At 46.6% G+C, this 23,746-nt stretch overlaps 1 protein-coding gene across 1 annotated transcript in view; it reads right to left on the bottom strand.

Annotated features, from left to right (window-relative positions):
- Window positions 1-10,556: 10,556 nt before the first annotated feature.
- LOC142302450 (uncharacterized) overlaps window positions 10,557-23,746 on the bottom strand; it is a 106,894-nt gene continuing 93,704 nt past the window's right edge. Inside the window, exons 5-6 of the mRNA XM_075343512.1 lie at window positions 23,457-23,544; window positions 10,557-10,665 (exon numbers count right to left, since the gene is read on the bottom strand). Coding sequence (XP_075199627.1) covers window positions 10,557-10,665; window positions 23,457-23,544 — 197 coding nt within the window. The remainder of the gene's footprint in view (window positions 10,666-23,456; window positions 23,545-23,746) is intronic.

The following is a 23,746-nucleotide window of genomic DNA, read 5'->3' as shown; positions in this document are numbered from 1 at the left end:
TTCTGGCCCAATATACTCTCGTATGGACCAAGCGTATATTAGACGAAGGAACTGGTGTCAATCTTCCAGAAGTGGATAACCCGTACAGAGTGAGCAGTTCTGGCTCTTGTTCAGGGTTTTGGGAGAGAGGTAGTGTTCATTGGACTCAACCAACTTCCTTGACCCTCTAACAGTTCTAGGCCACTCAGTAAGCCACCATCCGGATTGGTGCCCCTGTACCTTGTTCAGGTGATGAGGGGGTGCAGCCATTGAGGGGACTCAGCGTAAAAGGAGGTGTCTTTGTAACCCCAGGAATAGGTGTGTCTGTGGAACCCCAGGAACAGGGATATGTCACATACTGTTTTTAAAAAATATGAAAAAATTTAAAAAAAACTGAAAAGTTCAAATCATTATCCTTTTGTCCCAATAAAAATAAAGATAACACTGGGGACACATTTTTTTTTTGGTGCCTGAGGTATTGGGCTTGATTTTAGGTGTATTCAGTCCTGTGAATCGGAATATGTCATTCATTGTTTTGCAGCAGCTCTACTTTTTGAGATTATGTACAGTTGCCCACAAAGGAATTTGGTGATTTTTTTCCTTAACAGGGGAATTAATTATGGAATCAAAGATGGCCTGTAGAGTATGTGACAAATACTTGAATACTTATTAAATGTAAAGCGCATTTATATAAGTTATAAGTATTATGGTATTAGTCAAATACATAAATTACCAACATAACTGATCATCTGTGATTCTATATCGACCAAGCGAATGGTGGCTACTCATAGACAGTTCTCAGCAGAGCGTAAAATGTGTGCTTTTACTCAATGGGAACAAATATGGATCAATCCCAGTAGGTCAGTCAACTAAGATGAGTGAAGAGCAAAACACAATTGTTCTGATCCTACATGAAATATCATACCACGATCAGTAGTAGCCAGTCTGTGTGGATCTAAAGATAGTGACTATTCTCCTGGTACAGCAGAGAGAATACACTAAGTATCCCTGTTTCATCTGTCTCCAGGATAGTAGATCAAAAACTGAGCACTGGGTGAGAAAACAGTGGCTTCTGAGAACACATAGCAGTAGGAGAATAGAATGTAATGCAGAACCATTGATCAACAGGAGTAAGCTCATTTTACCACCACTGCACAATAAATTAGGTTTAATTAAGCCGTTTGTAATGTCTCTAATCAAAGAGGGAAAATATTTCGACTACACCTGCAAGAAACTTCCAGCTCTGACCATTAAGAAGCTAAAGGCAGGTATTTTTGACGTTCCTCAAATCAGAGGACTCATGAAAGATCCTCACATCAACGATTCATTGAAAGATGTTGAAGTAGATTCATGGTCTTCTTTCAGAATGATTGTGCCGAATTTTCTTTTGAACTACTGTATAAAGCAGATAATTACTGTGAACTGGTTGAAAGAATACTATTTTGTTTCCATCACCTTGACTGTACAATGAGTATCAAGGCGCATTGTTTTCCACAGCCACTTGGATTGTTTCCCAGAAAACCTTGGTAACCTAAGGGTATCTTCACACTTTAGCGACTCTCCAGCGATCCCACCAGCGATCTGACTTGGTCAGGATCGCTGGTGCGTCGCTACATAGTCGCTGGTGAGCTGTCAATCAGACAGATCTCACCAGCGACCAGTGACCAGCCCCCAGCCAGCAGCGACGCGTTGAAGCGATGCTGCGCTTGGTAACTAAGGTAAATATCGGGGAACCAAGCGCTTGGTTACCCGATATTTACCTTGGCTACCAGTGCACACCGCTTAGCGCTGGCTCCCTGCATTCCTAGCCAGAGTACACATCGGGTTAATAAGCAAACCGCTTTGCTTATTTACCCGATGTGTATTCCGGCTACTTGTGCAGGGAGCAGGGAGCCGGCACTGACAGCGTGAGAGCGGCGGACGCTAGTTACCAAGGTAAATATCGGGTAACCAAGCAAAGGGCTTCGCTTGGTTACCCGATATTTACCTTGGTTACAGCTTACCGCAGGCTGACAGACGCCGGCTCTTTGCTCCCTGCACATTCAGATCGTTGCTCTCTCGCTGTCAAACACAGCGATGTGTGCTTCACAGCGGGAGAGCAACGTCCAAAAAATGAACCAGCACTGTGTGTAACGAGCAGCGATCTCACAGCAGGGGCCAGATCGCTGCTCAGTGTCACAGACAGCGAGATCGCTAATTAGGTCACTGGTGCATCACAAAAAACGTGACTCAGCAGCGATCTCGCTAGCGATCTTGCTATGTGAGAAGTACCCCTAAGTGAAGAGCGAGGTGAACGATTCCACCAAGATTTAAAACTAACATGATGGCGGATTACTGCTAGCCTATTCAAAGAGATTGCCCTCAACACAAGTAATCTTTAAAGCCCTGCTTTTGCGAGGTATCTCTAGTAAATAAACAGTTTATCTATGACAACTTTCTACGCATACTTAATTCTTATTTTGAGAAGTAAATTATTTCTAAATAAAATAAATCTACATGTATGAATTTGTTTTAATATCCAAGAAGGCAAAAATAATAATTTTTAGTAGATGTTCAATTGGTTGTATACATATACAAGTGCAACTCAAATTAGAATATCATAAAAAAGTTAATTTATTTCAGAAATTCAATACAAAAAGTGAAACGCATATATACTATAGAGTCATTACAAACAGAGTGATCTATTTCAAGTGTTTATTTCTGTTAATGTTGATGATTATGGCTTACAGCCAATGAAAACCCAAAAGTCATTATCTCAAAAAATTAGAATAATTACCACAAAACACCTGCAAAAGCTTCCTAAGTGTTTAAAATGGTCCATTAGTCTGGTTCAGTAGGCTACATATCTTGGGGAAGACTGCTGACTTGACAGAAGGCAGTCATTGACACACTCCACAAGGAGGGTAAGCCACAAAAGGTCATTGCTAAAGAAGCTGCCTGTTCACAGAGTGCTGTATCCAAGCATATTAATGGAAAGTTGAATGGAAGAAAAAAGTGTGTTAAAAAAAAGGTGCACAAGAACTGGGATAACTGCAGCCTTGATTGGATTGTTAACAAAAGGCCATTCAAAAATTTGGGGGAGATTCACAAGAAGTGAACTGCTGCTGGAGTCAGTGATTCAAGAGCCACCACACACAGACAAATCCAGGACATAGGCTACAACTGTCGCATTCCTTGTGTCAGGCCACTCATGACCAATAGACAACGCCAGAAGCGTCTTACCTGGGCCAAGGAGAAAAAGAACTGGACTGTTGCTCAGTGGTCAAAGGTGTTGTTTTCAGATGAAAGTAAATTTTGCATTACAGTTGGAAATCAAGGTCCCAGAGTCTGGAGGAAGAGTGGAGAGGCCACAATCTAAGCTGCTTGAGGTCTAGTGTGAAGTTTCCACAATCAGTGATGGTTTGGGGAGCCATGTCATCTGCTGGTGTAGATCCACTGTGTTTTGTCAAGACCAAAGTCACTGCAGCCGTCTACCAGGAAATTTTAGAGCACTTCATGCTTCTCTCTGCCAACAAGATTTTTGGAGATCGAAATTTCATTTTCCAGCAGGACTTGGCACCTGTCCACACTGCCAAAAATACCAATAACTTCTTTAATAACCACAGAATCACTGTGCTTGATTATCCAGCAAACTCGCTTGACCTAAACCCCATAGAGAATCTTTGGGGTATTGTCAAGAGGAAGGTGAGAGACACAAGGTCCAACAATGCAGGCGAGCTGAAGGCTGTTATCAAAGCAACCTGGGCCTCCATAACACCTCAGTAGTGTCACAGGCTAATCACTTCAGTAGGCACCAACATTTCTGAGTTTAAAATAATTTTTTCAGTTGGTCTTATAGAATATTCAACTTTCTGAAATAATGACTTTTGGGATTTCATTGGCTATAAGCCATAATCATCAACATTAACAGAAATAAACACTTGAAATAGATCACTCTGTAATGACTCTATATAATATATGCATTTCGCTTTTTGTATTGAATTACTTAAATAAATTAACTTTTGAGGATATTCTAATTTATTGAGATGCACCTGTACATAGGGTATATTAAATCTCCTTAGCTGATGGGAGAAAAATAAGAGCAACTAAAGAATCAGCAACAAAAACTCACCTAGAAACAGGTTAAATATTTCAGACACTAATTTTCTTGTACCCTGGTGTAATAATTATAATAAAAAACATATGTGGTATCCCTGCGTTCAGAAACATTTAATCTATCAAACTATACAAATAATCAATACAATTGGTAAACACTGTAAACAATAAAAATTAAAGAACTCCAAAATTACGTTTTCTTGGTCACTGCAGTTTCCCAAACAAGCGATCAAAATGTCATATCTATCTCAAAATGATATAAAGAAAAATGTATCGCTGCACAAACAATCTTTTTACAGAGCTCCATCGACCAAAAAATGAAAACATTACATAACTCCCTTGGAAGAGGAATGATCTCCTATAGCTACTCTATAATAAACCAACCATTACATAATCATAAACTAAAAACCATGGAACAATGTGAAGCTGAGCCAGGGATTACACTGAGTTGCTGGCATTACTGTCATGATAACATTTCGAAAGGAAGCAACCAAGTACCTTAGCCTCTTTCACAGAACATATCATGTTCTAACCTTTCTACATAACATTTACCCGGGAGTCTCTAATAAATGCTTTAGAGGATATGAATCCTTGGTCAGTTTAATACATATCTGGTGGATCAGCCCAATAGTTAAAGAGCTATGGAAGGAAGTGGTTAAATTAATAACCAGGGCAATAGGCCACGGGGTCTTGCTGACACCCATGGTATTGCTACTTGGAGATAAATCATCTGGGATGAATAATAAAACATATCGCCTCATCAGCTTTATTACAATATCAACAAGAATTCATATGGCGAGTCAATTGAGATCCCCCTCTATATCTCTTGCTCTTGTTAAAAATCACATTCATCTAATTATGCTATATAAGAAAATAGAAGCTACTAGAAGTGACAAAAGAGCAATTTCTAATGACCTAGGATTCTTGGATCCTAAGTAAGACTTATTCAGATTTCTCCAGTTATGGCTCTAGGAAGAAGGGGAGGAAAATATGAAAACTCAAATACGAAAATTTGCGGGATCTGGAAGGGGTTAAACCTGAAAGTCTACACATCAATTATGTTTCAGATGTATCATTCTTAATAAGAAATAGTAACTATCCAGATATTTCTAGACCTATTTGTATATTTGGGGTGGGGGAGGTCTACAACCAGTAGTGATCATGTGCTAAATGAATGGTTCGTGATAGTCAGACTGGAAGATTACCTAACCCTTTAGTAGAGTGTCAGGAAAGCAACCAAAATCAAATTAAATAAAAGAGTGATAGGAAACAGGAATTTGAATGACATTGTGAGTAAAAAGTCTCAAAAAACATGTGGAAGCTGATATATGAAGAGAACACAACACAACAAAGCTTTCTTATAGAATATTTTATTACGTTATGACACTATTACATGACAAGGATGTACCAACATTAGACTGAAAAATAAATTGATCAAGTATTATAAAACACAGAGAAATAGTACACTTCACTGGATGCTGAATTATGGTCATGTGCTTAAAGTGTAATTGTTGTTTTAGGTGAACTTGCAGCAGAATATCAGTGTCTGCCTTTAACTCCCACTCCCCTCTCCATGAAATTTTAGTAGTACCAACTGCCACCTCCTATTTCAGTAATGTGTAAAGCCCACTTTACACGTTGCAATTAGTTGTACAATCGCATTTGCGATGTGACACGCCCAGGTTGCATACGGGATCTTATGAGATTGCACGTTGGTCGTTCATTTGCTGTCACACGTGCGTTAGTAGTCTATGTTAAATTGGTCAATTTTGTGTGCGATCCTTTAGATCATGTGTTCTGTGACGTATGCATTGGGCACCTTTTTTTTTTTTTTTTTATTTATTGACTTGCCAAGCGTGTGTAATGTGTAGGGATGTGTTTTTACTATGTCATCTGCCATTCAGCTCTGCTACATGGCCGCTAACAGCAGACACAGACAGCCATGTAGCAGAGCTGAATGGCAGATGACAGCAGACACAGACAGAGCCGCACTGTCAGAATGAACTCGGGTGAACTTCACCCGACTTCACGGTCATGCTGCGGCTCTGTCTGTGCCGCGTCCTGATTAGCGGTCACCTGTGAAGGACTCACCAGTGACCGCTAATCTCCTAAGTTACTGAAGTTAGCAGCCCTCTCTCATACTCACCAATCCCCGATCCCCGGCACTGCACGGCGTTCACACTTCTCCGGCGGCTTTTACTGTTTTGAAAAAGCCGGCCGCCCATTAAACAATTTCGTATTCCCTGCTTTCCCCGCCCACCGGCGCCTATGATTGGTTACAGTGAGACACGCCCCCACTCTGAGTGACAGGTGTCACACTGCACCCAATCACAGCAGCCGGTGGGCGGGTCTATACTGTGTAGTGAAATAAATAATTAAATAATTAAAAAAAACGGTGTGCGGTTCCCCCCAATTTTAAAACCAGCCAGATAAAGCCATACGGCTGAAGGCTGGTATTCTCAGGATGGGGAGCTCCACGTTATGGGGAGCCCCCCAGCCTAACAATATCAGCCAACAGCCGCCCAGAATTGCCGCATACATTAGATGCGACAGTTCTGGGACTGTACCCGGCTCTTCCCGATTTGCCCTGGTGCATTGGCAAATCGGGGTAATAAGGAGTTATTGGCAGCCCATAGCTGCCAATAAGTCCTAGATTAATCATTGCAGGCATCTATGAGACACCCTCCATGATTAATCTGTAAATTACAGTAAATAAACACACACACCCGAAAAAATCCTTTATTAGAAATAAAAAACACAAACATATACCCTGGTTCACCACTTTAATCAGCCCCAAAAAGCCCTCCATGTCCGGCGTAATCCAGGATGCTCCAGCGTCGCTTCCAGCGCTGCTGCATGGAGGTGACCGGAGCTGCAGAAGACACAGCCGCTCCGGTCACCTCCACGCAGGTAATGAAGACAGCCGCGCGATCAGCTGCTGTCACTGAGGTTACCCGCTGTCACTGGATCCAGCGGTGGCCGCGGGTAACCTCAGTGACAGCTCAGGTGATCGCGCTACTCACCTCAGTTGCTGCGTGGAGGTGATAGGAGCGGCGGTGAGTAGCGCGATCAGCTGAGCTGTCAGTGAGGTTACCCGCGGCCACCGCTGGATCCAGTGACAGCGGGTAACCTCAGTGACAGCAGCTGATCGCGCGGCTGTCTTCATTACCTGCGTGGAGGTGACCGGAGCGGCGGTGTCTTCTGCAGCTCCGGTCACCTCCATGCAGCAGCGCTGGAAGCGACGCTGGAGCATCCTGGATTACGCCGGACATGGAGGGCTTTTTGGGGCTGATTAAAGTGGTGAACCAGGGTATATGTTTGTGTTTTTTATTTCTAATAAAGGATTTTTTCGGGTGTGTGTGTTTATTTACTGTAATTTACAGATTAATCATGGAGGGTGTCTCATAGACGCCTGACATGATTAATCTAGGACTTATTGGCAGCTATGGGCTGCCAATAACTCCTTATTACCCCGATTTGCCAACGCACCAGGGGAAATCGGGAAGAGCCGGGTACAGTCCCAGAACTGTCGCATATAATGTATGCGGCAATTCTGGGCGGCTGTTGGCTGATATTGTTAGGCTGGGGGGCTCCCCATAACGTGGAGCTCCCCATCCTGAGAATACCAGCCTTCAGCCGTATGGCTTTATCTGGCTGGTTTTAAAATTGGGGGGAACCGCACGCCGTTTTTTTTAATTATTTAATTATTTATTTCACTACACAGTATAGACCCGCCCACCGGCTGCTGTGATTGGGTGCAGTGTGACACCTGTCACTCAGCGTGGGGGCGTGTCTCACTGTAACCAATCATAGGCGCCGGTGGGCGGGGAAAGCAGGGAATACGAGATTGTTTAATGGGCGGCCGGCTTTTTCAAAACAGTAAAAGCCGCCGGAGCAGTGTGAACGCAGTGCAGCGCCGGGGATCGGGGATCGGTGAGTATATGAGAGAGGGGGATAGACTGACATGGACAGAGAGTGAGGGACAGAGATAGTGACCGACTGACAGAGATTAGTGAATGACAGACATTGTGAGGCGCTTCAGAACGCAGCTTTTCAGCTGCGCTCTGAAGCGGACCTTTTTTAAGCTGCGGTGCAGAGCGCACACCTGCGCACATAGCATCAGACACCAAAATCGTATGAGGGATGTCACACGTTACAATTGACTAGGTTCGTGCAACAAAACGCTCAATTCTAGAGAATGATACGATGTGTTTGCGATCAACGGTTTTGCGTTCAATCCTGATCGCAAGTAGATGTCACACGCAGATACCTCACAAACGATGCCGGATGTGCGTCACTTACAACTTGACCCCAACGACGGATTGTGAGATATATTGAAGCGTGTGTAGCGGGCTTTAGTCTGTATTCACTGAAGACACAGATTACCTGTGAATTTAGAATATTGAGAATGAAAATTCAGTCCAGGTGGAGATAAAAAATAATTTATCTGATAAAATATATTACACCAAACTAAAATCTGTACATTGGCGCTATCACTAAATGGTGACAATGCAACAGTGTAAAGTGTCTGCATATACCTAAGTTTAGGGTAAAAGAAATAGTAGGGAAAATAGTAAATGATACCTTCTGCACAAACAGCTCCTTAGCCTCTGTTGTACTTTTGACCTAGCTAGTCTTAAGCACCATCACACAACTTTGAGCCTTACTTTATCACAGACAGTAAAAAAGGACCCACAGCTCAGACCGAACCCTCCTCTCACTGCTATTCTTATTCATCAGGTTAGTGCTTAGGAGCATTTATTACCTGGTGGCATTAATCCCTTATGGCGTTAAGATACACTGCAATGAACTGAGTGTATTGAACATCTGTGCAGAAGGTATTGTTTACTATTCTGCATATTTTTTTTAATTTAAAATATATTACACAATTTCTTGTCTTCATGTTTATTATTGATTTATGAAAGGAAAAAAATTAAAGGATGGTTACTCTTTAAGGCATGTTTCACACGTCTGTATATTTAACGCATGTGTGTGACGGTCCGTAGGGAAGGACAGTATGTTTGTCGGTGTGTATGTTCTCCATATGCTGTTCATGTGCTATAGTATCTGTTTGACATTCGGATAGCACACGGACAACATGAACTTGTGTACTTACCTGTCTCTGTAGCTGCTGTCTCCCCTACTGCTGTTCATTCCGGGTCCGCTGCGAGTGCAGTGAATATGCATGAGCTTAATGAGCAGGACCCGGAAGCTACAGCAGCACTGCAGACAGCAGTACGGGAAACATAAAGTATAAAGAAACATTTTTTTAAGGGACAGGTGTTTTCTTCGATACATGTCACACTGATGTCACACAGATCACATCAGTGTGCGGTCCGTGTGACACCTATGCTGCCAACAGAAAACAGACATGTCGCCGTGTTGAGCACACAGACACATGTGTGCTCCACATGGACAAACGGTCTGTGTAAAAACACGGACGTGTGTACAAACCCATTGAATTTAATGGGTCTACATGGGTCCAGTGTCTGACTGGCTACCGGAGGAATCTCCAGTAATGCCAGGCCTGGATTCAGTTACCTGCTTTGCACTCCGGAGGTCTCAGATGCAGCCTTATCTGATCTCAGAGTTTGCAGGACTGCACCGCGAGCGCCGAGTGATTGATTCCCCGGCGATTGCAGTTCAGTTCATAACAGCTGCGGACAGGCATATGCCCTTGGAAAAAGCCACGGCAAAACGCGTCAGGGTGTCTCATTGGTAAGGTTTTATTAATATGTAGCAATGTGGTATAATCATCTATTGGCATTTTGCAGTTTAGTTACTTTTGTATCAGGTTTTCCCTGACATATCTATTATTTTTCATTTGCCATCTTATTGATTCTTACATTGTTCCACATTGCTATCATATTATGCCTATGTCATCTTACTATGTAGGTTTCACCATTCATTTTTGTGGCACAGCTAATACCTGATATGTTTAGTATTCCCACTGTTGGGTGATCGTGAATATTTTTTGCACACTATCAGCTTTCATATAATAATTACCTATGATGGTTTAAAATTTACATCGGCAGCCGTGCGCATTGTATAACTATCAGTTATTTTCATGTGCCACATACTTATTTGTACATCTTATAATGCTGTGTATTCATGTATTTTTTTGTAATAAAGATTTATTTTGATTTAAAATCATTCGGATTTTCTTCTGGGTAGTTTTATAGGCATGAATATTTTTTTATGTTTGTCCCCAGAATACCCCTTTAAGCTTGTTTTGTAAAAAAAATAAATTACATAATGTTGATAATTTAGATATTACGTAGTTAACCCCCTGAATGTATTGATCTACTCACATTATTTCAGGAATTGCTTTGTGAATTGCATATGAATACTTATAGAGAACACACAACTGTATAAAATATATAACTCTCAACTCCATTAAAAAGAAGCGATAGCTGAGGGACAACATAATGAGGTGGAAGCATCATTTTTATAGTCTTCTGAAATCAGTCAGCTCATTGTCTCTATAGCTTTTCAGTTAGCGGAACACGGGCAGCATTCACCTCCTCTTCTTTTTGGCCTGATTCTGTATTTCTCTGTAAAAATTTTGCTTTCCCAGTAGATTTTATCCTCCTAAAATGTTAAAAAAAAAATCAGAGAAATTGTTAGGTTCATCTGGTGAGATGGGTCCATTAAACCACCGTAGAAGGACGGTGACACAACGGTGAGGACTAGGTTTGTGGTCTATGCTGGATGACAAGCAAGCAGAGCAAGACATACTAGAAGCCACAGATCCAGGAGTTTAGAGTAAAACTGGAGACCAGATTAAGTGTTAAAAGGCATGTCTGACCCAGGATGTAGATGTAGGTTGTAGAGACCACTTGAGTTTACAGAGATGATTATAGCATAACGTGAACAGCCTCTCGATGGCAGATTGTAATATATACAGCAGACAATGGGTTAAAGGGAACCTGTCACCAGATTTTTCATTATTAAACTAAAAGTGTCACCTTCTGCAGCTCCTGGTCTCCATTCTATGAAGGTGCACCTTGTGCTCTGACTCCACTTCCAGACCCCAAAAATAACTTTATAGAACATGACCGTTACGTATGATAATTACCTGTGTGGCTCAGATGGGCATGCTCATTTTCTGCTCCTGTCCCTCCTCCTGCCGCTGATCGCCGTCCTACTTTCTTGATTGACGTGATGATGCCTTAGTCATCATCCTCATTGCATTTTCAAATCTCGCGCCTGTGCAGTTAAGTCCGCTCATGCAGGCGCAGTTTGCTTTGCCATGTCAAGGGCAAAGCAGAAAACATAGCTGCCCTCACGCGCGCTGGTGAGCTAAATGCGCAGGAGCGAGATTATGGTCGGCGCTTTGCATGACCTCACCAGCGTCATCCTCATACCCGACCTAATCCTCGCGCCTGCGCATTTAACTCATTAGCGCGCGCAAGGGCAGCTATGTTTTCTACTCTGCCCGTGATATGGCAGATCGAACTGCACCTGATGAAGGTGTCATCACATCAATCAAGAAAGGAGGACGGCGAACAGCGGCAGGAGGGGGGGACAGGAGCAGAAAATGAGCCCGCCCATCTGAGCCACACAGGTAATTAGCATACGTAACGGTCATGTTTTATAAAGTTATATTCGGGGCCTGCAAGGGGAGTCAGGGCACAAGGTGCACCTTCATGGAATGCAGCCCAGGAGCTGCAGAAGGTGAGACTTTTAGTTTAATAGTGAAAAATCTGGTGACAGGTTTCCTTTAAAGAGCCTGCAGCAGTAAATACAGATAACAGATATTCAAGATGATTATATAATGTGAATAGTCCTTATATAACAGTTGATAATTAGTGATGAGCGAATACTAAATATTTGAGTTCAGATTACTCGTACCGAACACCTAGTACTATCCCAGTATTCATCATGAATAATGAACCTAATGCAAGTCAAAGGGGAATCCCAGCATTTTTCTTGAAAATTTCCCAGAAAAATGCTCGGGATCTCCATTGATTTGCATTAGGTTCATTATTCGTGACGAATACTGGATTAGTACTAAGCGTTCGGTACAAATAACTCAAACCCGAATACTTAGTGTTCGCTCAGCACTTTATGATAATGCTTACAAAAGTCGATGATTGACCAAAAGGTCTAAAGATGTAGTAGATGCAGATTGCGGAAACCACTGATGCTTGTAGAATATAATGCAGAAGAAGAAACTGGATAATGGCAAGCATCAAACAAACATCAACTAACCTGACCAAAGGGACATTACACCGTATGGTGACCAGAGAGGGGGATATTATACAACTATGGGGGCCACAATGAGGACCATTTAGAATATGTGGACCATAATGGAAAACATTATACTTTATGGGTGCCACAGTATATTGCATGAGCGAAACAGGAGGATGACATTATACTATATGAGGGACAAAGAGAGGGATGTTATACTGTTTGGAAGCCACAAAGAAAAACATTATACAGTATGAGGGCCACAATGGCAGACATTATACACTATGGGGATAAAAGAAGGGGACATTATAGTATATAGGGTAACAATGGGGGACATTATACAACCTCAATCACAAAAAAATTGGGATGGTGTGCAAAATGTAATGAAAACATGAGAGCAATGATTTGGAAATCTCTTATTTATTTTGTTTATGGCAACACGGATCACAGATCATAAGTTGAAAGTTAGACATTTTTCCAACTCATTTGAATAAAATACTCATTTATAAATTGCTGACAGCAACACATCTCAAAAAAGTTGGGACAAGCTTAACAAAAAGCAGGAAAGAAAAGTTAGGGGTACTGATGTAAAACAGCTTGAGGGTCAATTTTTGACTAAGTTACATGACTGTAAAAAAAGGCATGTTAGAGAGGCAGAATTTTTCAGAAGGAAACACGGTGAGAGGTTCAACAATCTGTGCTGAAAAGTTTTCAATATCTCATCATATACAGTATATAATTTCAAAACATTCTGGATAAATCCAAGGGCACAAAGGACAAGGCTAACTGTCAAGATTGGCTACTTGTGATCTATGGGCCCTCAGGCAGCCCTGCATTAAAGGTAGGGTGTCGCGGTTTTTTTATTTTTGTACTAAAAAGAGTGATTATGAAATCAAGTATTTTTAATACAAAATTAAAATCACTGCTTAATTAGTTTTTATTTAATTCTAATTTTATTGAAGGCACTGGGGGCCATGCTGGCTTTTCTTGTGTGTAACGACAGTTACTCACTCCTTTATGGCAGCCCCTGTGCATAGAGAACAGTGGTCGGGATCCAACCCCATTTAGTAACGTTAGATTAGGCGTCTGCTGTGACCTTGACGCGCCCTCTGGGCTGTCCAAATCACAGCAGAGGGAGGAGATCGGCACCATCATTGTAGAGCTCACAGCGTAGCTGACTACCCTCCCCTCCCCCTGCCGTTACCGTCTCCAATGACACCCCCTCCCTCCGCTCTACCCAGCCCCCGCTACTGCTGCCGCCGCCCCCTCCCCCCGCCGTTACCGTCACCAATGACACCCCCTCCCTCCGCTCTACGCAGCCCCTGCTCTGCTCCCCGCCGCTGCTGCTGTGGTTGTGTGCTTCTGCATGTGAGTACCGGCGCCCCTCCCCCCACCACCGCCGCTGCTACCGTCTCCAAAAACACCCCCGCTCTCCCCCCCTTCCGCCTGCCACCTGTTGGCCTGTGTGTGTACCGGTGATACTGTCTGCAGTGCTGTGTATCTAATCCTATCCTGTGATACTGTTTGCTGAGCTGTGTATCTAATCCTATCCTGTGATACTGTTTGCAGAGCTGTGTATCTAATCCTATCCTGTGATACTGTCTGCTGAGCTGTGTATCTAATCCTAGACTGGCTGATACTGTCTGCTGAGCCGTGTATCTAATCTTGTCCTGTGTGATACTGTCTGCTGAGCCATGTATCTAATCCTATCCTGTGTGATACTGTCTACAGAGCTCTGTATCTAATCCTATCCTGTTTGATACTGTCTGCTGAGCCGTGTATCTAATCCTATCCTGTGTGACACTGCAGAGCCTAGTATCTTATCCTATCCTGTGATACTCTCTGCTGAGCTGTGTATCTAATCCTATCCTGTGTGATACTGTCTTCAGAGTTGTGTATCTAATCATATCCTTTGATACTGTCTGCTGAGCTGTGTATCTAATCCTAGCCTGAGTCATACTGTCTGCTGAGCTGTGTATCTAATCCTATCCTGTGATACTGTCTTCTGAGCTGTGTATCTAATCCTATCCTGTGTGATACTGTCTGCAGCCGTCTGTGGGACCCGTCCATCCAGCCGTGTGTTTTACCGAGAACTGTATCCTCATCATTGGGCTGAGTGAGTACCACCGTGCCGTGCGGCACAGCTCTGCCCCCGCGACCCTGCACCTCACCAGGCCCTGTAACCCGCCTGCAATCCATCCCTACCCCATCATCGGGCCCCGAGACAACCAACCCCCTATCCACGGAGGGGAGAACTAACAACAAAGCTGCTCCCTGTCACCGCTCCCGGGATCCCCGTCCAGAGCAGCGGTGGTGTCACCAATATCCCCACAACCGTGGGTGGCGTCACGGACAATAACCAAAATCCCCACAATCAAAATCCATTCCCTTTTCACTCATGGGCGAGGAGCGCCGCTCGGGTCCCCGGGATCCGGCCCACCGCTCGAGCCACCAAGTTGCCCGAGCGGGTTCTGTCCTTTTCAGGGGACCCACGTACATGGGGAACCCCTGAAACCCCCAGAGGATCGCCACCGGTTCCGGTGGTGGCTGGGCCCCAGCCTACTCCACTGCGGGCCCTTCCTCCAAACTGCCTCTCCGGAGGCGGCCACGGTGGAAGCCACAACAACATATTTATTTACATGCCACAAGTTTGTGGTTGCCTTGCAAGTTCTCAGGCTTGTTCATAAGGAGTTCCTTATGCAAAATGGTGAAGGGGGGTCCCAACGGGGACCAGTTGCCGGCAACGACCGGTTCAAATCAAGCTGTAAATCAAGGCTTCAATCAGGTGACATCTCAGTTGATTATTCTTACCATTTTCAAACTTTCAAACTTTAAACACTGGTGGTCCCAACGGGGACGGTGACAACGGCATTCCGCTGCCCTTACTCCGACTCTTCGGTGTTTGCTGGGGGAGGGGACGCGGTGGACACCCGGGCCTCTTGGCTGCCCCTCAGCTTGGCATCCAGCACAAACCACCCCCTCTCCCCACAGTGCCGGGTGTATTGCACCAGGTCGCCCGGCATCAGGTTACGGCCTGGGTGCTCCTCCGGCAGGTGGGCATTAACATCCCGCCGGGCTATGAATACTTCGGCCTCGAGGCCCGGTTCGTATATGAAGCCATAGCCCCGGCGGACATCAAACCGCCTCACCTGCCCTTCATACAGGGGGCCTCGGACATGGAAGGTCGCTTGGCGGAGGCTCTCCTTCTCCCGGATTGCACGGGCCACCAACTCCGCCTTCTTCCTTTCCCTTTCCTCGATTTCTGGGCCCAACGGTACCGGCTCCCTATCCCAGTACGGTGCTGCTGCGAGCTCCGGCGCATGGGTCGGGCCCCATGAGACCTTTTGGACACTGCCCACTGCTGGTGATCTGGGCAGAAGGTCCCGCGGTGACTTGGCCTTAGACGCCGCCTTGCAGCGACAACCCGGCGCAACCTCAGCCGAGGTGTGGGGGATGGGCACAGGGATTTTCCTCTGCTGGGTCTTCGGCATGGAGCGGTCTGTCGGCTCCGGCTCGGGGAATCTCTCGGGGGATGCCTCCGGTTCAGGCTTCGGGGATTTCCATGGTAGCACCTCCGGTCGGCTACGGGTTCCGGCTACAGGTCGGTCCGCCTGGGCGGACATGCGAGGTATCGCTACCGATCACGGGGGTAGCGGGCCTAGTGGCGGGGTCACGTCAGCCGGGACGGGTGGCGAGGGAGGCAGTAGGGCGAGAGGGTTCAGACTGGGTCCCGCAGCCGCGATGACCGACCCACTAGGGGTATCGGGGCGTGGGTCACTCACCCTCCCTTCCGCAACTTCCTCCTCGCGTCTCCGCACGGTCGCTATGACCTCCGCCATGTCGGTCTCCCACTCCTCCAAGAGGAGCTGCATTTTGACCTGCAGCCGTTGTTGGAGCTGCACGGTCCGGATCTCCACCCACGCCGCGGTTCCAGGCGCGGGGGCTACGGTGCTTCGGGACGGCATGTACAACTTGCTGGCGGCCTCTCCCAGGAACAAGATGGCCGCAGGGTCCTGGCGTCCCTGCTTTTATAGCCGCGCTCACATGCGACCAGCCGCCATTTCGTCCCCCTTAGTCTCTTTCCGGCTCCTCCTCTACAGGGGCGGGGTTTTGGCCTTCGCGCCTCTACTACTCGAGGAGACGCTCGAGCGGGAATTCTTCGCGCCCAAGATGGCGGCTTCTCCAAATCTTCGGCCGGACACCTCCGGCGGTCACACAAGGCGCACTTCCACCAGTTGGTAGAACGGTAGGATCCTGTTCGTGACGCCAAGTTGTCGCGGGCGGAGGAGGGGACGCTGCGCTCTCCCACTGCTCGGGTCCGGCCGCTGCTGCTGCTGCGGCTGTCGCTGCTGCTCGGTGGTGGCTCGAGCGGTGGGCCGGATCCCGGGGACCCGAGCGGCGCTCCTCGCCCGTGAGTGAAAAGGGAATGGATTTTGATTGTGGGGATTTTGGTTATTGTACGTGACGCCACCCACGGTTGTGGTGATATTGGTGACACCACCGCTGCTCTGGACGGGGATCCCGGGAGCGGTGACAGGGAGCAGCTTTGTTGTTAGTTCTCCCCTCCGTGGGTAGGGGGTTGGTTGTCCCCGGGCCCATGATGGGGTAGGGATGGATTGCAGGCGGGTTACAGGGCCTGGTGAGGTGCAGGGTTGCGGGGGCAGCGCTGTGCCGCACGGCACGGTGGTACTCACTCAGCCCAATGATGAGGACACAGTTCTCGGTAAAACACACGGCTGGATGGACGGGTCCCACAGACGGCTGCGGTGTTGTTTTCTCCTGGCAGGTTGATGATGACTGCCTTTCCCTGCACCTATCTACGGTAAATGGTTCCAATGGGTTCCCACCGGTAACCCGCTCCCCGGCTTGGATGTGGGCCGGAGGAGCCCCTTTTGCCCGCAGGCTCTGGCCCTGGGAAACGGTTGCCTTGGCGGTGGCGGTGTCTCCCTCACTTTGGTTGGACTGTTGCCTTCTGTCGGGACTTGGTCGTTGGGAAACCCAGGAGGTTCCCTTCACTAACGAATTCGGCAAATTCACGGCGACTCCTAGCCTTGCCGGGGTCCGTAAGCCCCTGCCAGATGGTGCTGGTTTCTCTTTGCGTACCGGTCCGGTACCGACAGGCCACCGCCCGTCCACGGTCCTTACGGTAAACTCCGATAGGCCACTCCTGCAGACGGTCTCCACCGTCTGCCAACCTTGCTGTCTCGCCCGGGCCACACACCCGGACGGTGTCAGTTAGTTGCTCCACTACCACTTTCCTTCCTCTCACTTTCACCTCCAAATCTAATCTGTTTACTTTTCCCGCCTCCAGGACTGTGATCTCCTTGGTGGGTGGGACCAACCGCCTGTCCCACCCCCTGGTGTGGACATCAGCCCCTGGAGGAAGGCAACAAGGGTTTTGTGTCTGACTTCGGTGTGCCTGCTGGGAGTGTGGGGTGTGTTGATGTTGTTCTCTGTGGCCCCTGGCTTGTCCAGGGCGCCACATCTGCATGCATATATAACCAAGCTGCATAAACACCAAAAGGATTTCACTATATACATGGACCCTATAAACAGAACTAGCAAACCATAGGCAGAGGATCTATATGCAGGAGTAGGCAGCGACTATGTACTTGTCACACAACTATACCATTCCCAGGATTAACCCTATACTGACCAGACCATGTTTATAATCGTCATGGTATGATAATCAGGTATATAGGTTGATTTAAAGAGACAGAGTATAATTACCATGAAGCATCAACCTAAAAATAAAGGTATCTATAATCCATAAACCCCCAATCTCAGGGCAATGACGGAGGGGTCTCCAGTCGGGATAGATAATATTAAATGTTTTTCTTTCTCCTTGACTAGTGGAAAACATCAATAATAACCGGACCATCTTGTAAATAACCGAGAAGAAGAAAGGGCATATTTAGAGGAAGGGGGAATAAGTCAGTCTATCATTTAGGCCCAGTGGGGCTTGGGTTTTGAGATAGTAAATCCAGTGGCATTCTCTCTGCAAGATCCTTTTATCAAGATCACCCCCCCCTAGGACCAGGTTTTATAACCTCCAAAATGACAAAGGAGATTGATTTATTATCACCCTGGTGGAATTCCCAGACGAGTCGGGCCAGGGGTGTATCCCTCTTATGTTTGATATCCCCCAAATGTTCCCCGACACGTCTGCGCAATTCTCTTGTGGTCTTACCCACATAGTTTAATGGGCATTTACACGTGGCCATATAAACCACCCCACTAGTCTTACAGTTGGAAAAATCTCTGATGGAATATTTTTTCCCTGTGCTTGCACTCAGGAATACTTTTGATGGCAAAATCCAATTGCAATACTTGCAGTCACCACATCGGAAGCACCCTATGGGTCTTCTATCCAGCCAGGTGCCAGGAGGAGTTGGTCTCTGATAATGGCTATGGACCAATTGGTCCCTGAGTGAACCTCCACGTCTATATATAAGGGAGGGGCGGGGGGCAATATTATCACAGATGTCAGGATCTGCAAGGAGGATCCCCCAATGTTTCCGGAGTATACCGTAGATCCTTTCTGATTGGCAATCAAAGGTGCCTATGACTCTAATGATATCCTCACTTATCTCTTTTACTCTCAGCTGGAGGAGGGATTCCCTATCACTGCTGAGGGCATGATTAAAGGCTCCTCGTAGAACCACATCAGGATAGCCTCTTTGTCGAAACCGATCCCGTAAGTCTCTCGACTGGTCAAAAAAATCTTTTTTATTAGAACAGTTTCTCCTCATGCGGAGGTACTGCCCTCTTGGAATACCACGTTTAAGGGGAGTTGGATGGAAACTATCCCACCTCAAGAGACTGTTAGTTGAGGTGGGTTTCCTGTGTGTTCTAGAGGAAAGATGCTCACAGCCGTCAAAGGTAAAAGAGATGTCCAAAAAGGAAAGTGAGGATGAATTAATCTCGCTCGTGAATTCCAGACCCAAATCAATGCTGTTTATCTCCTTAATGAACCAATAAAAGTCCCCTTTACTTCCTGACCAAATAATAAATATATCGTCGATGAATCTCCCCCAAAAGTGGATCAATGGGATCCACCAGGGGGAGTCATCGGAAAAAATGACGCTTTCCTCCCACCAGCCCAGGAGCAGATTAGCGTACGATGGGGCACAGGAACTCCCCATCGCGGTGCCACTGAGCTGGTGGAAGTACTTACCGTCAAAAATAAAATAATTATGCGTCAAGATTTAGGTCAAGAGTTCTAGCACCAAGTTGTTATAAACCTGCAGATACACTGCCCTCGAGCGCAAAATGTGTTGTGCTGCATCTACACCCTTTGAATGTGGTATGGAGCTATATAACGCCTCCACGTCAATGGATGCCAAAAACATCCCAGTTTCCACAGTGACCCCATCAATTTTTGAAAGTATGTCAGAGGTGTCGCGGATATAAGATGGTAGGGTAAGAACAAAGGGCTTAAGGATCTCATCGATGTAAATACCCACATTTTGGATGATTGACCCCACTCCAGAAACTATAGGGCGCCCCCTAAGTGGGGGATACCCCTTGTGGATTTTTGGAAGTGCATAAAAGGTTGCTACTGTAGGTCTAGTTGGTAGCATGAACTCATATTCATTTTTTGAGATCAAATGTGCCTCAAGGGCCTGATCCAAAATACCCATAAGTTCAAATAGGAAGGGGCCTGTTGGATCAGTCTTAAGTTCCCCATAAGTAGTTCTGCCATGTAAAAGAGAACTGCACATACTCCTATAAGGTTCATGATCCATCACCACAAGGTTTCCCCCTTTGTCTGAAGGCTTTACAATAATATTTTGGTTGTTCTTAAGCAATCGCAAAGCCTTCCTCTCACCCTCATTAAGGTTACAGGTGTCAATATTGCCATGAATTTTGGAAATATCGTCCTCAACCACCTTCAAAAAGATGTCAATACTTGATAGTTCATTAGATGGCGACAATCTCTGGCTCTTGTTCTTAAGTCCCGTGAAGGGTTCCCATCCTCTATCCCGCTCCCTTTTGTCCAGGAGCTCGGTCAGGAGATGTTTACACACTCTAGGTCTAAAACCTCAATGCTCAATTGTTTACACCTCTCCTGGTCATTGTTCTTGAAGAATTTTTTCCATTTTAATTTTCTACAGAAGAGATTAATAATCTTTGTATTAATAATCTTTGTCCAAGAAAATTTATCAAAAGATTGTGTAGGCACAAAGGACATACCCCTTCTGAGGACAAATTGACGTAACACAGACCAACGATTTTTGCCTTTTTTGCAATCGTTTAAGGCTGCTCATAGGTGTTACATGCTGCAATGTCGCTTACCACGCCGGATGTGCATCACAAATACTGTGACCCCGACGATATATCGTTAGCGATGTCGCAGCGTATAAATGGCCCTTTAGTATCGTATATCAGATAAAAATTAGACAACATTTCTCACCCAAAAGTCCAGCAATTTATTAGTACAGCTTAAAAAGTTCCAGGTATATTGAAAAAATTGCTTCAAGGTAAAAACCGATGCGTTTTGGACAAATAACTCTATATTTGTCCCGAGAGGGAGACATTATAATATATGGGTGCTACAGAGGGAGGTATCATATGTAAATTATGGTGGCCACAATGTAGGATATTATACTGTATGGGGTAAAAAGAGTGGGATATACAGTATGGACAGCCACCGGCCACCAGCACCTTGGTTTACCACTGGACTTGTGTGATTTCTTCAACCACGAGTATCTTAACATCCCCTGGTCCGACCGGGCGCGCCGGCCCCTGCAATCACTATTTCCGGCATAGAGACACTGGGTCTCGGGGCATCCATTCCAACCCCCGGAGGGGTTAACATCCAGCTGCCATCCCATCGCCCCCAAGAGCCCCACAACAGCAGCGGTGGTGCCATACTTCACCACACACCGTGGGTGGCGTCATAAACAGTTTACGGAAAATCCCGTAAAAATATGTCCCCTTTTATTTGAAGTGTCCGCGCAACCCCCGGGTCCTTTAGAATCCCTCGAGCCACACTGCGGATCCGGATCCGAGCAGCCCGGCTGCTGGCACAGGGGAGGCACATACAGAGCCCCTATATATAATGTCACTGGTAATTACTGTATTACCTGTATACTTGTACTATATTCAGACACCTGTGTACAATTTTACCAATGATAACTGTATTATTCGTACACTTACACTTTACTTTACTGTACTGTGCATCGCATACACACAGCTTTCCGTGTTTTCCCCGCCCACCGGCCGTCCACTCTTCTGTGATTGGTTGCAGGCTGATGCGCCCTCAGCCTGTGACAGTCATCGTTTATTGCGGCTCAGTAATAGGCTACACTCAGAGCTGGCAGTCTTCTCTATGGCTGCTAGCTGTGAGATGTAGTAGAGCTGGATGTGTAGATGTGGGACCACATGTGGATTACGCCGGAGCTGCATGGTGTTTGGGCTTAATAAAGTGGTGAAAGAGGATGTGTTTTGTATGTTATTCCAAATAAAGGATTTTTCTCTGCGTGTGTTTCTTTACTGTTATTTACAGGTTAGTGTGATGCAGGTATCTTATAGACACCTGTGCCATCACAAACCTAGGGCTTAGTAGCAGCTATTAACCCCTTAATATCCTGATTGGTACCGCTCCAGGCCAACGGGAAGGGCCGGTATGCCACCGGGATTGTCACACCTAATAAATGCGGCAATACCGGGCGGCTGCGGGCTGAGAATATACCAGCCCCCAGCCGGCTTTATTATGGCTGGGGATGAAAATTAGGGGGGACCGCTCCTCGGTAATTTTTCTGCCCGTGGTCGTTAAGGGGTTAAGTGCTATTTGACTATATGAGTGATATACAGCAGAATTACAACTATTCTTTAAACACTCATGCTAGCCAACGGACATGAAGTTTTTTTTTTACAACATTTTCAGCTAACAAATCAGTTCTAAGCTTTGCAAAAGGAGAAATCAGCATGGTGTGCTCCAATCAGTACAATAATGTGGCGCCCAGGACTAGCCAGGTTGTCATAGGTAACACACAAACACCCCCCACCCCCACTAGACAGTAACATTAGCCAAACACAAAACCCTTGTTGCCGCCCTCCAGGGTCTGATGTCCACACCAGGTAGGGCGGAGCCAAGCGGTTGGCCCCACCCACCGAGGAGTTCACAGGCCTGGAGGCGGGATAAGTGACACAACAGTTGAGGAGGTTGAAGTGAGAGGAGTAAAGTGGAGAGTGTCTGGGTTTGAGGCCCAGGCACTGACAACAAGGTTGGCAGACGGTGGTGGCCGTCTGCAGGAGTGGTGAATCAACGCGGAACCATAGGACCGGGGTCGGGCGTTGGCCCGCCGATACAGACCAGGGAGCGAAGTGAAGCCAGCACACACAGGCAGGGCCATCGGACCCCGGCTAGGCTTGGAGTCGCCGTCAACAGTCAAATCCGAGTGTGACAGGAACCCAAGGGGTTTCCTAACAGCCAAAGACCCGTTAGAAGGCAACCGCCCACACCGTGAGGGTATACTGCTACTGCCTAAGGCTAGAGACCCAAGGGCCAGCGCGTGCGGGCAAACAGGCTCCTCCGGCATCCATACACCGGGGAGCGGACTATCGTTGGGGATCCATCGTAGTCAAACAAGTACACAAAGGTGCAAGGAAAGACAGCCGCCATCACCTGTCTGGGGAGAGACACTGCAGCCGGCTGCGGGACCCGTCCATCCAGCCGTTTGGTTTACCGAGGACTTTGTGCATCTCTTACTGAGTGAGTACACCCGTGCCATCCGGCACCGCACCGCGCTGTCCCTGCAACCCTGCACCTAACCAACCCTGCCTCCCTCGTCACACCACCGGGCCCCGGGACCACCGACTCCTACCCACGGAGGGGGAAAACAACATCCCAGCTGCTCCCTACCATCGCTCCCGGGATCCCCGTCACCAGCAGCGGTGGTGCCCATCTTCACCACAACCCGTGGGTGGTGTCACAAACTAAATCCCCCAAACCAACCACCCTTTTCACTCACGGGCGAGGAGCGCCGCTCGAGTCCCCGGATCCGGCCCACCGTTCGAGCCACCGAGCAGCAGTCGCAGCAGCGCCGGACCCGAGCGTTAGCGAGTGCGCCAGCGGCGTCCTCCCCGCCCGCGACAATAGCATGTAAAATAAACATTAATATAAGAATAAAAGAAGCATGTTCCTTGCTGTAATAGTGAACTTCTCACACTATAGTACTGACCATTGTGCAATTTTGAAGATTGTCCATATCACCACGATAACTGAAATCACTCCAATAGCAAAACTGACACAAGAAACAAATCCGCCTCCTGTAGGGGAGAAGCAGAGGTTAGCAAAATGATAGTTATGGCTTATTCAGACATCTGTGCACATCAGTCCGATCACAGACCGCAATGCACTGACTGACTACGGGTCTCCCAACCCGGAATCGGCAGGCTCGTATATGTCCATGAGGCTGCTGAGCTGGGGTTGGGAGAGTCGCGGACAGTCAGTGCATTGCGGTCCATCATC

Source organism: Anomaloglossus baeobatrachus, chromosome 4 (genome assembly GCF_048569485.1).
Source record: "Anomaloglossus baeobatrachus isolate aAnoBae1 chromosome 4, aAnoBae1.hap1, whole genome shotgun sequence".
Classification (NCBI taxonomy): Eukaryota; Metazoa; Chordata; class Amphibia; order Anura; family Aromobatidae; genus Anomaloglossus; species Anomaloglossus baeobatrachus.
This window is presented reverse-complemented; position numbering and strand designations above follow the sequence as displayed.